At 45.1% G+C, this 15,887-nt stretch overlaps 1 protein-coding gene across 5 annotated transcripts in view; it reads right to left on the reverse strand.

Moving 5' to 3' along the window:
• The window catches only part of SH2D3A (SH2 domain containing 3A), a 52,762-nt gene that overhangs the window by 7,078 nt on the left and 29,797 nt on the right, over positions 1-15,887 (reverse strand). For 4 of the 5 annotated variants that reach the window (XM_061639452.1, XM_061639471.1, XM_061639442.1 and 1 more), the window contains exons 2-6: positions 9,841-9,969; positions 7,498-7,922; positions 6,603-6,700; positions 4,505-5,067; positions 27-142 (exon numbers count right to left, since the gene is read on the reverse strand). In XM_061639452.1, coding sequence (XP_061495436.1) covers positions 27-142; positions 4,505-5,067; positions 6,603-6,700; positions 7,498-7,922; positions 9,841-9,948 — 1,310 coding nt within the window. In that variant the 5' untranslated portion in view covers positions 9,949-9,969. Of the gene's footprint in view, positions 1-26; positions 143-4,504; positions 5,068-6,602; positions 6,701-7,497; positions 7,923-9,823; positions 9,970-15,887 lie in introns of those variants that run through there. The other variant, XM_061639480.1, reaches the window with a different exon arrangement.

A 15,887-nucleotide genomic window follows, 5' to 3' on the forward strand; every position in this document is an offset into this window, starting at 1 on the left:
TCTCTCACACACACAGAAGTCAATACCTTTCCAGCAAGTCTTTCCGCAACTGATACCCTTGAGGCAGGGTTATAAGTTCCAGACCTGAGCTCGCCCCCATTGCCCGCTGCCGCTCTGTGGAGACACCAATGATTCTGGCAGCCTGAATAATAGAAAGGAAATTTGTTGAAAGGAACTGGAGACAGCCGATTCCCTTTCTTTTTCCACTCTGCTCCCCAGGAGAGTTTCCCTCGTAGGCTGCAACATGTATTCTTCATTTAAGGGTGGCAAGCAGCTGCTTACTGTAACTGGAGATGCAGAACAAGAAGGGCTTAGGTGGGTCACCCAAGTACCAAATACAAAAAATGCAGCAGAAAAACCATCATATTTGGGTTCCAAGACATTAGAAACTTACCTGACTCATTTGAATGAGGAAGGATCAAATATTTTAGGAAACAAAACATTTCATTGAATATTGCAAGATGCCAAAAATGCATTTTTTCATTTAAAAATGAATAGTTGTCCATATACAGTGCCTTGCAAAAGTACTCAGAGCCCTAACCAATGCTCTCATATTATTGCACAATTACTGTTTTGTTCTCTATGATATTTTATTTTGAATCACTGAAAGTCAAAATCAGTTATTATAAGATGACATTGGTTTGGAAATGTTTGTAAGAAACATAAACAACTGGAATATGTTGCTTTGCATAAGTATTCAACCCACACACATTAATGTGGGTAGAGCCACCTTTCACTGCAATAACAGCTTTAATTCTGTTGCGGTAGGTACGTACCAGCTTTGCATACAGTGTTGGAGGGATTTTGGCCCATTCTTCTTGGCAGAGTCGCTCCAGGTCGTTCAGATTGGTTGGATGTTGCTTGTGGAACACAATTTTCAAAGAGCACCACAGATTCTCAATGGGATTGAGATCAGGACTTTGACTGGGCTGCTGCAGGACATTCACCTTTTTGTTCTTGAGCCACTCCAATGTTGCTTTGGCCTTGTGCGGGGGATTACTGTCCTGCTGAAAAGTGAATTTCCACCCAAGCTTCAGTTTTTTAGTGGACCGAAGCAGGTTCTCTTGCAGTATTTCCCTGTATTTTGCTCCACCCATTCTTCAATTTTAACAAGATGCTCAGTCCCTACTGATGAGAAGCATCCCCACAGCATGATGCTGCCACCACCATAATTCACTGTAGGGATGGTGTGTCTTGAGGCATGGGCAGTGTTAGGTTTGCACCACACATTGTGCTTTAAGTTTTGGCCAAAAAGCTCTGTCTTGGTCTCATCTGCCCACCAAATCTTTTCCAACATCGCAGCTGGGGCACTCATGCTTTCTGGCAAATTCCAGACATGCTTTCAGATAGTACCTTTTAAGTAACGGCTTCCTTCTTGCCACCCTCTCATACAGGCCAGTGTTATGCAGAGCTCTTGATGTGGGCAACTGGTGCACCATTACTCCACTCCCAGCCAGTGAACTCTGTAGCTCCTTCAAAGTGATTGTTGGCCTCTCACAAGGCTCCTTCATGTTCCAGCGCTGAATTTTAAAGGACAGCTTTTTCTCGGCAGTGCCTAGGTGGTGTGACGCAGCTTCCACTTCCTGATTATTGATCCAAGTGTGCTCACTGGGATATTCAAATACTTGGATATTAGTCTGTACCCTTTTCCTAATATATGCATGTGTATTACATTATCTCTCACTTCTGTAGACCTTTGGTCTTCATTTTCCTTCTGATCCACAGCCTGACCAATGGTCCTTCAACAGAGGGGTTTTTGTCCTGACAACGTGACAGCAACTTTAATGGTTCACAGGTGGAGGCCAATGGTAAGGTAAATGTGTCCTTGATAGGGCAATTCCTTTCATCTGTGTAAACTGGGAGTTTCCACTGCGCAGGGGTTGAATACCTATGCAAGCAACATGTTTCAGATTTTTGTTTCTTACAAACATTTCCCAACATAAAACCAGTGTCACCTTACAATCATTGATTTTGAGTTTCAGTGTTTCAAACTAAAATATCATATGGAATGAAATTACAGTGTACTGTTTGCAATTCAGTAATATGAGGGCATTAGTCAGGGTCAGACCACCCTTACTCCATACAACACAGTGCCAATCTCATGCTAACTTGCCTTCATACATCTAATCTAACTAGATAATATTTTTGTAAACCATCACGCATGGCAGCACCAGGAAGCAAGGATGGCAGGCAGATGTGCGAGCGAGGGGGTGGGTGGCTGGAGTGAGTGGCTGAGCAGGCGAGCAGGCAAGCGCGTGGCAGCAATAATTTGAGAGGTATATAAGCAGTTGAAGCGGGGCAGTGGTGGCACCAGTCGCTTGGGCAGGCAGGAGGTTGGTAAGCTGCCTAAACAGGATGGTTGTGAGTGCTTGGGGGGCCCTTTTGGGAGTTGCCTCTGTGTGTAGGGGTGTATGTGGAGGGGAGGTTGAGAGTGAGTGAGTGTCTCCCTGAATGGTGAGCAAAGCAAGCAGAGGGGTAGAGCCTTCCTAGTTTTTAAAAACCTTTCGTGATGTGTCTCTTGCTTAAAATCAAACCCATCTCTGCTGACTCAATGAGGTGGCTTTATTTAATAAAAAAACAGTGATATACATAGCCCATCAGCAAGAATAAGCAAGAGGGTTGAAGGGAAGGGAGTTTTGGCTCCAGAGCTTCCTGCTCTGAAATTTATTAATTAATGTTTAAATAAAAATTAAAGCCTACCCTGTCATTTTTAGCTCTCGGGATGGCTTCCATCCCACCATATCTGAGATGTACCAGTGACATAGGTTACCTACCACTTAACCAGGGCAGGTCTCATCCTTAAGTGGGGGAGGCAGACTACTTCAAGTAGCAGATGCCTAGTATCATTAATGGTCAGCAAATTGTCTAATTGTTATTTAGTTTATTATACTTTTACCATCTGGGTGAGACAGCAGGGTTCCAAAATGCCTTGAGCTGTCTCTGCATTTTGGACCTCATTCACATGATCAGGGTAGACAATGAGAGCATTCCAGAAGCCATGTCCCCAATGGCAGCCATTTTGATAGTCTATTGTAGCAAAACATTCTTGGGCAGAGGTCACCAAGCTATTGTGTGAGGGTGCCATGGCACCTGTGAAAGCCTTCCATGGTGCCCCCAGCAGGTAGCCCAGAATCTGAACTTTCAATAAAAATTTAAAGTCTCTCGACCTCCTAGAAATAAAGTTATGGACCAAAGCAGGTAAGCTTTTTAGTGATTTATGTGAAAATGAGCCAGTCTGGCTGCTCCTGCCTGTCAGTATTATTAGCCAATATGTGAAGTCAGAGCTGTGATTGATAAGTGAGTTGTTTGGACACCAGGCAGTCTGGGGTCCTAAATAACTGCTGCTTTGCCCACCCTTTTAGTGTACTTTTCCTGCTTCTGTCCTTAGAATCTCCATAGTTTGCCCTTCCTTTTTTCCCCAGCAACCAGGATGCATATTTCCTGTACTGGGTTCACCTGAGATCAAGTAGTGCCTAGAAATTATTTTCTGCAAATACTACTACACTATAAGTGTGGGTGGATGTTAAAGAATCCCCCTCCCTGCACAAAGAAATGTGAAAACTTTGCAAAGAGGCTTAGGCAAATCATTAAGAATTCACTGTACAGTTAACTTGTAGTATAATGGTATACATGCCTATTCAGAAGGAAGCCTCTTTGTGTTTAATGGGGCTTACTTCCAGCTAAGTGGGACAGGATGGCAGCTTAGGCTTTGGCTTAGGGTTGGCATTGGGAAAAAGCAGGATTCTTGTACCTTTAACAGCTACATGGCAGGCAGAAATGCAACTGGTCAAGCTAGAAAATAGTATGGAACTATATTTATGAGAAAGGTTTCACCATGACTGCTCTCTAATTTTGTGTTATGCCATGCTCAATGTCAGCCATATCGTGACTGGTGCCTCCAGCACTCTCTCAAAATTTGAAATGCACTCTGTGGTCCAAAAAGGTTGGCAATTCCTGGTCTTGGGGCACCTTATGGACCAATGAAGACATCAGCTTTTGTGGGCCACAGAACACTATCAGATGCATGATGATCTGCTAGCCCACGAAAACACTAGCCACAGTCCATCCATCAGTCTTTGTGGGGTCTCAAAAGAGTGAATGATTCCCAGTTTATGCTTAAGGGTGGGAAAGAAATTATATTCGGCACTAGTACTCATGGATTCATAGAACTTGGACTAATGGCAATTCTAGATTAATTCAATTCAATAGAATAATATGAGCCACCTTTATCTCTCTCTAGTGCTAGGAACCAAATCTAGATGTAGCCCCCAAAGTGAGAAGGGATTTTATCCCCCAACTCCTGGCCCAAATAGTTTGAGCACTAGCCAGGGTGGTGGTCCAACAGAGAACGTATCACAGATCTGCTGATACCCATCTCAGCCATGAGCTCTCAGGATAGATTTAGACAAAAGTAATCATCTACAAAATGTGCTGCACTTGCGGTGGAGGATGTCACAAGAATGAATGCAACGTGGAAGGTTGTTCTCCTCCCACTCCCCCTCACCTGGGAGTCGACCTGGAGAATGTGAAGGGCTGTGGCCTGGCAGTCATGCTGGGCAAAGATGTCCTTGAGGCGCTTCAGGGCGCTGGGCTCCAGAGGCTTGTTTTCAGGGGTCAAGAGCAGCGAGTTAAAATGGCGAGGCTGAAAGGAGGAGGTTGTCTCTAGCAGGGGACGTTCAAATCCTGGCTCCTCCTCAGCCTCCATCAAGTGGGGCAGGGGAGAAGGTGCCCCATCAATGTCGAGAAACCCAAAGGAAGTCTCTGTGATGTGGGCCCGACCACGCCATCTCTCCTCCTTCCGCAGACGTTCCACGTGGCTCCCTGTGCCTTCAGGAGCCTTGGGAACCAGTTCGCAGTAGTCACCCACCAGCATGGACAGGGCCCTCAAAGGTTTGGGTGGAGGCTTAGAGTGGAGCAGCCCCTCAGAGCCACTCAATGCCAGACCTCCCAGTAGATGAGACAACAGGGCATTGGTCCGCAGGACAGGGTCACTGCCTGTGCGGAAGGCAGGAGACAGGGGAGGGAGTTGACTCCGGTCATGGATGCCAGGTGACATTTCTGCACTGCCTGTGGGTCAGAAGAAAGAATGGGAGTAGATCTGCGCAGTAAGCTCCAACTCTCAAATTAAGCCTGTCCACCCAGGTAATCAAAACAAGCATATTAGTCCTAGCAAATGACGCCGACGTTCAAATATCTACATAATCCAAATTTGGGTTGCAGTAGACCTGAAATGGTGCCCATTGGCCCATCCAGCTTTCCTTGTGATTGGCCTACATCATCACCACCTGCTGTCCTCATACACCTCTTCTAAAGAAAGCCAAGACAGCTGGGGAAGGATGTCTTCGAAATGCCAAATGTTACAACCCAGCAGAAATTATTTTGCAATAGAAATTATGAAAATTAATAATTTGCATGATTTACTGTGATTCTGAAGTGTGTTTGAGGTTTTTTTTTTACTTCTCTCAACCAAAGTTTGCATGACTTCAATGAATCTCAACTCGAAAGAAAAGCCCTCCTTTATGTCTGTTTTTGAGCTGCTCATAAGCCAACCTATTTTTCTGGCATTCGGTAACCAAGATTTTATTAAAATACTCAGAAGATCAAAGCCATTACACCTACATGCTCACAGGTCTTTCAACAGCCCCATTCCAGAATTTTGGTTGTTATCAACCGCACCAGGGGCCAAATTTTGATCTGTGAGTCAACCTTCAGTTAATTAAACACACTAAAACAAACGAACATTATAACAAAGGGATGATGTAGACTCCAAATAAAAGAACAGAGCTAATAAACCAGATTAAAAAGATTACCCACACCTGATATCAGCAATCAAAAGTGGTATGATTAAGATGATGTTGCCCGTCAGTTCAGGTGTGTGGGCCTTGAGCTCGGCTCATTGCCACTGATGGGCTGCCCAATCCCCATCAAATTCCCTGCTGGTTGCATGGCAGGCCCACACCAAAAAGCAAGCTAATGCCACCCAACACCAGCAGGAGCAGCAGTCCTGTGGCAGAGTCAGTGGGCTGCCAGGACCCAGTGCTTGCTCAAATATGCCATGTGCTGGCACTAGGCCTGGGCATGAACGACACTCCATTCAAATATCTTAACCACTAAGCCATGGTTAAGAAACCACTGTATGGCTTGAACTTTGAAACATACAACAAGCAAGCTGCGGCCAATTCACTCCTGGCTCTCTACCATATTTCAGGTTCTCTTCACAACTAGTTCTGCTATTTTATCAGACAGCACCCAAGAATTTTCAGGACTATGGCAAGGACCAAACTCTTAAGTAGAGAGTTGCTCATTCTGCCCTCTGCTTTGCCCCGAGGAATTCTAGTCATGCAGACTTCTAAACACCTATATCACTGTTCATTGTCTTCCTGCTCAATTTAGGGTATCTACCAGGAACAACTGGATGACAGAAGTGCAGGAACAACTGGACAATGGAAAATGTTGTCCTATAAAGCTAATGAACTTCCTTTTGCTTGGAAGTTTTAGGAAAACAGAAAATTAAACTCTTACCATTTCTTACCTGCTCCCACACAATTAGAAACAGAATCTGCCTTGTGCTAACCTGCCCATCTTTAGTCTACATCACTCACCTGTCAGTAAATTGCTGTCTGATTGGGCACCATGCAAGGATGGTCTCCGGCCCAACTGGTCTAGGCTACTGGGGTCACTTCCACTTCGATCTTTTGTCCTGAGTGGTGAGAAGAGGGAACTGATTGGCTGATCAACCCACTCCATCTCACAAACACCACCTTTCAAAAACCTGCAGAAAAGCTACTTGAAGTTGTGGACCCACACTGCAACCAGGCCATGTCTAAACTCACATATGGATCTCACAGTGATAAGGCTTCAAGAGCGACAGCACAAGGTAGGACTGTTCACACATTTATTATTATTATTATTTGATTTATATCCCACCCTTCCTCCCAGCAGGAGCCCAGGGTGGCAAACAAAAGCACTAAAAACATTAAAACATCATAAAAACAAACTTTAAAATGCATTAAACCAAAACATCTTGAAAAACATTACTTAAAAAAAGCTATCAAAACATCTCCTAAGATTAGAAAACATTTTTAAAAAGAAAGTTTAAGAACATATTAAAAAGCAATTCCAACACAGGACAGGAGGGAGGGAGCACACATGCCCAATGCTCTTTTAAACTTCATTTTTGAAGTGCCAAACTATGGTTTGACATTACAGCTGAATGAGACAAGTGAATTGCTCCGGATTATTTGGATTAGGTTTCAGAGACCTCAGTGATACTCCAGATGTGCTGGACTACAGCTCCCATCATCCTTATCCATTGGCCATATTGGCTGAGGCTGATGGGAGTTGAGTTGAATAACATCTGGAAGGCCACATGCTCTCCATCCCTGGGTTAGATTCACAGCATAGAAAAGCTACATCATATGCACCATGACAAGCTTCCCCAGGATACAAGCCTTAATTCCCTGCCCTCCAGCACTTTCACTACAATTATTGCCTCACCGGAGCAAATTCCCTTCTCCCATTTCTTCTCCACTCATGGCCACATGGAAGCTGAACCGTTGAATGGGTGCCTCATCTTCCTTGGTTAATCCAGGGGGTTGGCTGGTGTCACTGAAATGCTCCTTTAGCCAACGGAGGGGCACACTCCTGTTGACAGGCCGGGACACCACAGCTCCTGAGGTGTCCGAGATGGCTTTCCGGTTGCCCACATAGAAGCGCACCAGGGCGGGCACATTGTCAAACTGCTCCTGCTCAAACTGGAAGAGGGTGCAAGAATAGCCCTTTCGGGGGCGGAGCACCACACGGATGATCTTGAAGTGCATGGCCTGGCCTTCCCAGCAGCATGACAGGACATAGTCACCTGGGCTGGACCGCGAGTCACGAATAAGGAACTCTCCATCATCCTGCAGTAGAGACTCTGCCTCCTAAGGCCAGGGGGGAAAGACAGAGGGGAGAACTTTGCTAATGGGGATGGCTGGGGGGGGAGGGGAACAACAATGGTGTAACAAGAAAGGAGAATTCTCTAGCAGGATCTAAGGAAGGGGGACCTTTTTGGCTCCATTGGCTAGATCCTTGCTTGAATTGGATCTGCTGCTAAAATGAAGAGGGGAAAAACTTCCTTTAAGCAGCACCTTGCTGCTTGTGAGGTGCTTTGGTCCTGACTTCGGTACTTCAAAGTGTAAAGTGAGCATGTTCACGTGCATAAGAAAGTTTCCCACAGGGAGCTTTCCCACACACACGAATCAAGCTAGACTGACCTCCCTTTGCAGTTAGTCCTGCTTAGCACTGGATTCCACTAAGGAAGTGCTAAGCAGGACTGATCTCTCTGTGCTTCGGCTGATGCAGGAGGAGGTCAATCCAGTTTGATTCAGCTCTCTTACACAGGATTGATCTCCCCACATATTGGCTGATGCACAGGAATACAACCCTGCTTTGGGCAAAGTTTTCGAAGCTCCCACCAACCAGCTGAGCTGCATAGGACAGGCACTGTTAGTCAGCAGCACCTGCAAATCCCCTTTCAGCCAAGCTCCACCCTTACCTGCCCTACGCCTGATGTTATGTATGACATCAGGTGTAGGGCAGGTAGGTGTGGCTTGCTCAAAATTGCCTACACGGTTTTAGCCCAGTCTATCTGAAGGAGCTCCTCCAGCATCGTCAGGGATGCCGCTCAACAAGATCAGCCTCAGAAGACCTTCTCTCGATCCCACCGGTTAAAACAGCTAGACTGGTGAGGACTAGAGAGAGGGCTTTTTCAATAGTGGCCCCCACCCTATGGAACTCTCTCCCAAATGATCTCCGCCATGCCCCTTGTATGATGAGCTTCCGCCGGGCCTTGAAGACCTGGCTCTTCAGGCAGGCTTTTGGGGTGGGTTAGGTTTTTACTGTTATGGTTTTAAATTTTAACATTTTAATGTATTGTTTTTTATCTTGCACGTTGCCCAGAGTGGCTGGACAGCCAGCCAGATGGGCGACTAATAAATTTAATAAATAAAATAAAATAAATAAATAAATGTGGAAGCCTGGCAGGCCAAGTTTGGCCATGGGGCAGATGTTTGCAACATCTGATCAAAGGAGTCAGCATCACTTTACCCATTATAGGACTCTTGTACCTTTGACAGCTACATAATTCTCCCTTCTAGGTCAGGTGCAATGTCTCCTGCCAATGTGAGAGGGAGAGCTGCATTCATTAAAACTCTCCCTTTTGCCCAACTATTAAAGGAGAGAGACTTTAGTTCTGTAAACTATTGAATGTGATAACCCCAAAGGCAATCCACAGAGAGAGATATAAAACCAAGTCTCTCTTTGAGAGGTCCCTTGATGTGGCAATTGCAGCTTCCGCAGGTCTGAAATGAGGATAGAGCTTCTTTAGCAAGAGCATTTTGGAGGTAGAGAACTATCTTCACCTATCATTGCACCAGATACACGCACATGCACACACAGAGAGCAACCAATGCACATAAGCCCTCTGTGCTTAAACAGCTCCTCTTGGCCAAAATGTCTGAAAGAGGTAAGAGGAGAGGATTAACACAGTTTTGCAAAGGGCAGGTCTATGCTGACTGTGGAGGAGCAAAGGCGCTACAGGTACCACCATCACTTTGAATTCCGCTACATCTTTTATTGTATTTTATTAATTTATAATGTTGTAAACCACCTAGAGGACTTGGCTGATGGGAAGTATAGAAATGGCACAAATAATAAACATACTGGCAGAAACAGACCTGCCCATTCCTTGCTGAGGGTGCTTTTGGCAGATATCTATAGCTTAGAGAGTCAGGAGACAGACCCAGGAAAACATTAAAAATACTTCACCACCACCTTCTCATACTATTTGTTGGCTATTACCCGCCGTGGCAGACAGCCATGGTACCAGGCGTGGCTGCGCAGTTGCTCAGATCCAAGTTTCAACTCCTCCTCCAGTTCCTTCCTTAGTTTTTCACTGGCCAATTCCATGTTCTTCTGGGATCACGTCTCCTGAAGGTATCAAGAGATCAGAAATTTTTAGCAATATTGTGGCACTGTGGCCTTTCCAGGACCTGTGGAGAGCCTGCAAACCATACCAAAGCAAAGAAGCTAACAGTCCAGGGGCGTCACTAGGGTGGTGCGGCAGGTGTGGGCCACACCGGGTGATACCACCAGACGGGGGTGACACCCAGAGTCACCTCCCCCAGGCACTGCGTAGGCACCAACGAGAGTCTTCGCGTGGCGTGCCGGCTGCCTTCCTCGGCTGTTAGAAGGTGGAAGCGGCAGCAGACGAGGCGGCAGCGCGCTCCCAGGCCCTGTTGTTCAGCCGTGCGCTCCTAGAGGCCGCACGTGCGATCACTCAGAGTCTGAGAGAGAAGGTGCTGCGGGCTGCACCGGGTGACACCAACCCTAGTGATGCCACTGTAACAGTCATCATTGTGTTCTGCTAGGATGCCATGCAGACCATGCCCTACAACAAGAAGAGAAGAGTACTAGTAGTGGGAGACTCCCTACTGCGTGGGATTGAAACCCAAGTAAGCCAAGAAGATCCGTGGACTCGCCAGGTATGCTGTCTACCAGGAGGACGGATTCAAGATGTGACGGAAGGGTTGCCATCACTCGTAAATCTCATCAACAGGTATCCCTTTCTCCTCATCCATGTGGGAACAAATGATATTGCCAAACGGAGCTATGAAGAAATCACATCAGACTTTGAAGCTCTAGGAAGGAAATTCAAGGACTTTGGGGCCCAGATAATTTTTTCATCCATCCTTCCAGTACTTAGAAGAGGAGTAGAAAGGGAAAGAAAAATAGTGTGAATGTATGTCTATGAAGGTGGTGTCAACATGAGAGATTTGGATTCTGGGACCATAGGCTATGCTTCCCGGAAGATGGACTGCTGGCAAGGGATGGGTTGCATCTCACAAGGACTGAAAAGAATGTGTTTGACCACAGCATGGAGAAGTTCATCAGGAGGGCTTTAAAATGAATCCTAAGGGGCAGGGAAATGTAAACTTGTTGGTAACGACTGATGAAGGCTTGTGCACAGTAGCGGGACCAGAGAGATCGGCTCTAATAGGGCCCAGTAACAGTCCTCAGAAACATGTAGTAAGGAAGCCAAGCCATAAATCACATGGTCTTCAATGTCTGTATACTAATGCGCAGAGCATGGGAAACAAGCAGGACGAACTTGAACTCTTACTAGAGGAAGGTAATTTACGACTTGATAGGTATAACTGAAACTTGGTGGGATGACTCCCATGACTGGAATACAGCAATTGAAGGATATAACTTGTTCAAAAAGAACAGAAGGAATAAAAAGGGAGGTGGAGTTGTGCTATATGTTAAAAATATATATCCCTGCACAGAAATACAGGAAGATGAGCTTGTTAGCTCCACCAAGAGTATCTGGATTAAAATTAATGGGGCAAGTAATAAAAGGAATGTGGTGCTTGGAGTCTACTACCGACCACCCAATCAAGGAGAAGAGAGAATGTAACTTTTGTAAAGCAAATTGCCAATGTTTCAAGGAAGCATGATGTAGTAGTAATGGGGGAATTCAATTGGATAATTATGATATCTGTTAGGAGACAAATTCTGCCAAACATGCCCCCCCCCCCAGAAATTTCTTACTTGTGTTGGAGATACAACAGAATCTTCTTCTTCTCCTACAGAAAGTGGAGGAAGCAACCAGAGGATCAGCTATCCTGGACTTGATACCCAATATCAATCCTGGACCAATAGAGATGGTTTGGTTAATGAAATGGCAGTTACGGGAACTCTGGGGGAAAGTGACTGCACCAAACTTGAATTCTTGATTTTAACAGAAGCAAAAGCTGAGAGTAGTCATAAGTGCACCCTGGACTTCAGGAAAGCTGACTTTAATAAACTCAGAACAATTGTAAGTATGGTTCCATGGCAAGCCACCCTAATGCGAAAAGGAGTCCAACATAGGTGGGAGTTTCTAAAAATGGAAATTCTAAAAGTTCAATGGCAAGCAATTCCAACAAGGAAAAAAGGGGGAAAACAGCAAAAGAAGCCAATGTGGCTTCAAAAAAAGCTTAGCGATGACCTGAAAACAAAAAACGACACATACAGGAAGTGGAAAAAAGGCCAGGCCACAAAGGAAGAGTACAGGCAGGTATCATGGAATTGCAGGGATGGCGTCAGGAAGGCTAAAGCTGAGAATGAGCTGAGGTTAGCGAGGGATGCTAAAAGCTACAAAAACTTTCTTCAGGATGTCCATAGTAAAAGACAGAGAAATGAAACGGTGGCACAGCATGGCAAAATGACAAAAGATGACAAAGAAAAGGCAGAAGTGCCCAATTCCTACTTTGGCTCAGTCTTCTCCCAAAATAGGGTTTATGACCCTCGTGGGAAACATGAAGTAGAAGGGGCAGGATTGGAGCTTCAGATTGATAGACAAACGGTCAAGGAATACCTAATCACTTTGAACGAGTTCAAATCGGCATGGCTCGATATACTGCATCCTACAGTATTGAAGGAACTGGCTGAAGACATCTCAGAACCACTGTCTATTATCTTTGTGAAATCATGGAGGACTGGTGAAGTGCCGGATGACTGGAGGAGAGCTAATGTTGTCCCTATCTTCAAAAAGGGCAAAAAGGAGGAACCGGGAACATCAATCCCTGGAAAAAATCTGGAGCAGATTATAAAGCAGTCAATCTGTAAGCACCTTGAACACAATGCAGTGATTACTAGGAGCCAACACGGATTTATGAAGAACAAATCCTGCCAAACTAATCTTATCTCATTTTTTGATCAGGTAACCTCCCTTGTAGACTGTGGGAATGCTGTGGCCATAATATATCTCGACTTCAGCAAAGCTTTCGGCAAAGTACCCCATGATATTCTGATTAGCAAGATAGCTAAATGTGCGCTGGATGGAACAACTATCAGGTGGATTCACAGTTGGCTCCAGAATCGTACTCAAAGAGTGCTTATCAATGGTTCCTTCTCAAACAGGGTGGAAGTAACGTGTGGGGTACCACAGGGCTCGGTCCTGGGCCCAGTGTTCTTTAACATTTTTATTAACGACTTCGATGAGGAGGTACAGAGCATGCTTATCAAATTTGCAGATTATACAAAATTGAGGGGCACAGCTAATACTGTGGAAGACAGAAACAAAATTCAAAGGGACCTTGATAGGCTGGAGCATTGGGCTGAAAACAACAGAATGAAATTCAACAGGGGTAAATGCAAAGTTCTACACTTAGGAAAAAGAAATCAAATGCACAGTTATAAGATAATGCACAGTTATAAGATGTAGTGGTGAGTGGGCTTGCATGTTCCAATGAACCCTGTGAGCGATGCCGTTGGGAGTCATGTACTCCCAGCAGGGTCACCCATGGCGGTAAGGTCAAGGGAGAGGAACCAGACAAAGAACGATCCAAGAAAGTCCTCAACGGCAGAACAGGCGGAGGATAACAGTTACAACGGCTGTGAAGGCAGATGAAGGCTGCAGCAGATAGAAGACTTTCAATCATCGTGGTATCCATGCCATTGGATCAAAGCCTTTTTCTGCCAAGATTGTGTGTTGATCGTTGTGCGCCGATCTCCCCACATAAAACAAATTCATGCACAGGCATCTTCCAAGACCATCTTCCATCTGGAAAACTATGTCCTCACTGTGGGAGGCTGTGTGGATCCAGAATTGGCCTCCACAGTCACTTACGGACCCACGGTTAAAGACCTTATCTTGAAAGAAAATCTTACTCGGCCACGAGTGATCGCCAATGACTTGGCTCAGCAATACAACATTCGAGAAGGATCTTGGGTAATGCCAGTAATGCCCTCTCAGCCTAGCCTACCTCATACAGTTGTGAGGATAAGGGAGAAGAACTATGTACACCCCCTTGTGCACTTCAAAGAATAATCACGCAGAGCAACATTTAGTTGCAACATTTAATAGACATGATCATCTATTAAACTCAAAAAGCAAAGAACTATGACAATTTGTGTAATTTCAGAAGCTCAATGAAAAGCCAGATTAACCCTTTCTACACACAAAACTAAATCACTACCAAAAAGTCTATGCTTAATAACCCATGAACTGGGAGCCAGTTAAGATGCCCAGTAAGGGCCAACATTCATAGAAATAGAACTGAATGTCCTCCAAAAGTGTAGCTCATATTATCATTCTCAAGCTTCACTCTAAAGTTATACAGAGGCGCATTTTGCTCTCTCCAAGAAATCAAAGGACTAGATCTGAGATGTGCAAATGGCAACCCCTTGACATGTGTGGCCCCATAATGGTTTCTTGAGGTCTCCAGTGCCCTCCGTCACTGCCACCACTGCATTCAAGCATGTAGGGAATGCTTTAACTTGGATTCCTGCATTGCGCAGGGGTTTGGACTCAATGGCCTTATAGACCCCTTCCAACTCTACTATTCTATGATTCTACGATTCAAAGCCAGTGGTCTACCCTCCAGCTGCACCTCTTTTAGATACTGTACTTATTTTTCTCACTGCATACCAGTTGCTGGCCAATACCAAATACATTTTATATTATACATTATAGAGAATGATGGGATATGACTCCTACATCAGACACAGTTTCCATAGTCAGAGCTGTGACCCAGGATCCTCTGAAATGTTATAAGAGATCAAAGAGGAGCACTTTCTCGACTGCACAGTGCACCTGCTTGGGATGACTAAATTTCTTGGGTTAGCCCTGCAGGAAAAAAAAATAACAGCAGCAGCTTGAAGCCATGAGAACCTAAAGCAAAGAAATAAGTACTCCCTCCTCTTCCAGAGTTGTTTGCCTGTGATGGAGTTAAACATTAACAGAAGGAGGGTGTTGGAAAATAAAAGCTGTGTCTTCAAAAACGCTCTACGCAGGGGAAGAAACACAAGCCAAAAGGTATGATATGAATCCCTTGTCCAACAAGCTGGTCAACATTTCTCAGCTAAAAATAATTTCACGTCTTAAAGCTATACTGCCATCATCAGTATCACCACTGATCACCAAAATCTAAAAGATTATTCCATTCCAGCAACAAGAGTTCCAGAACCAAGAAAAAAAGCACCTTTTCAAAAATCTCCAAAACATTTGCACTCCAAGTGACATTCGAGCTGGGTACTCACACACACATGAGTTTAGTCACCAATATTTTGTTTCAACTAGAAAACATGGATTTGTCTTCTTCAAAGAAAGCAACAGTGCTGGGGAACGCTGGTCCTGTCCTAGAGTGGTATTCAATGCTAGTCCTACTCCAAGTAACAGACATGACTAACTTAGGTTCATTAATTCCAATGGTTGAATACAGCCCACAGCCCCAAACCCAATTAAATTGGCTCCATAGTATCTATACTTTCATATCTGAAGAAAAAAAGTTGGGGAGGGTATGGGAAATAACAAAATATGCTTTGTAGGCACTGACACCCTACTGCCTCACCTTTCCCTGCCAATCGTGGTAAAAAGGTGGAAAGATGTCTGAGCCCAAAGTGCTCAATGATAACATACATGTTTAGTGCACTCTTTTGTTCTGCGATGGACAGCTTAGAGCAGAGATGGGTAACATGTGGCCCTCCATACGTTGTTGGATTCCCAACTCCCATCAGCACTAGATAGCATGACCAATAGGCAGAGATGATGGGAGCTGTGGTCCAGAAACATTTGGAGGACCCAGGCTTCCTACTTCTGGCTTAAAAGAGATACGCTCAGCCAGGAAGCATTCCAACATAAGAACATAGGAAGAGCATGCTGGATCAGGCCAGTGGCCCATCTAGTCCAGCATCCTGTTCTCACAGTGGCCAACCAGGTGCCTGGGGGAAGCCCGCAAGCAGGACCCGAGTGCAAGAACACTCTCCCCTCCTGAGGCTTCTGGCAACTGGTTTTCAGAAGCATACTGCCTCTGACTAGGGTGGCACAGCACAGCCATCATGGCTAGTAGCCATTGATAGCC

Source organism: Rhineura floridana, chromosome 1, assembly GCF_030035675.1.
Source record: "Rhineura floridana isolate rRhiFlo1 chromosome 1, rRhiFlo1.hap2, whole genome shotgun sequence".
Lineage (NCBI taxonomy): Eukaryota > Metazoa > Chordata > Lepidosauria > Squamata > Rhineuridae > Rhineura > Rhineura floridana.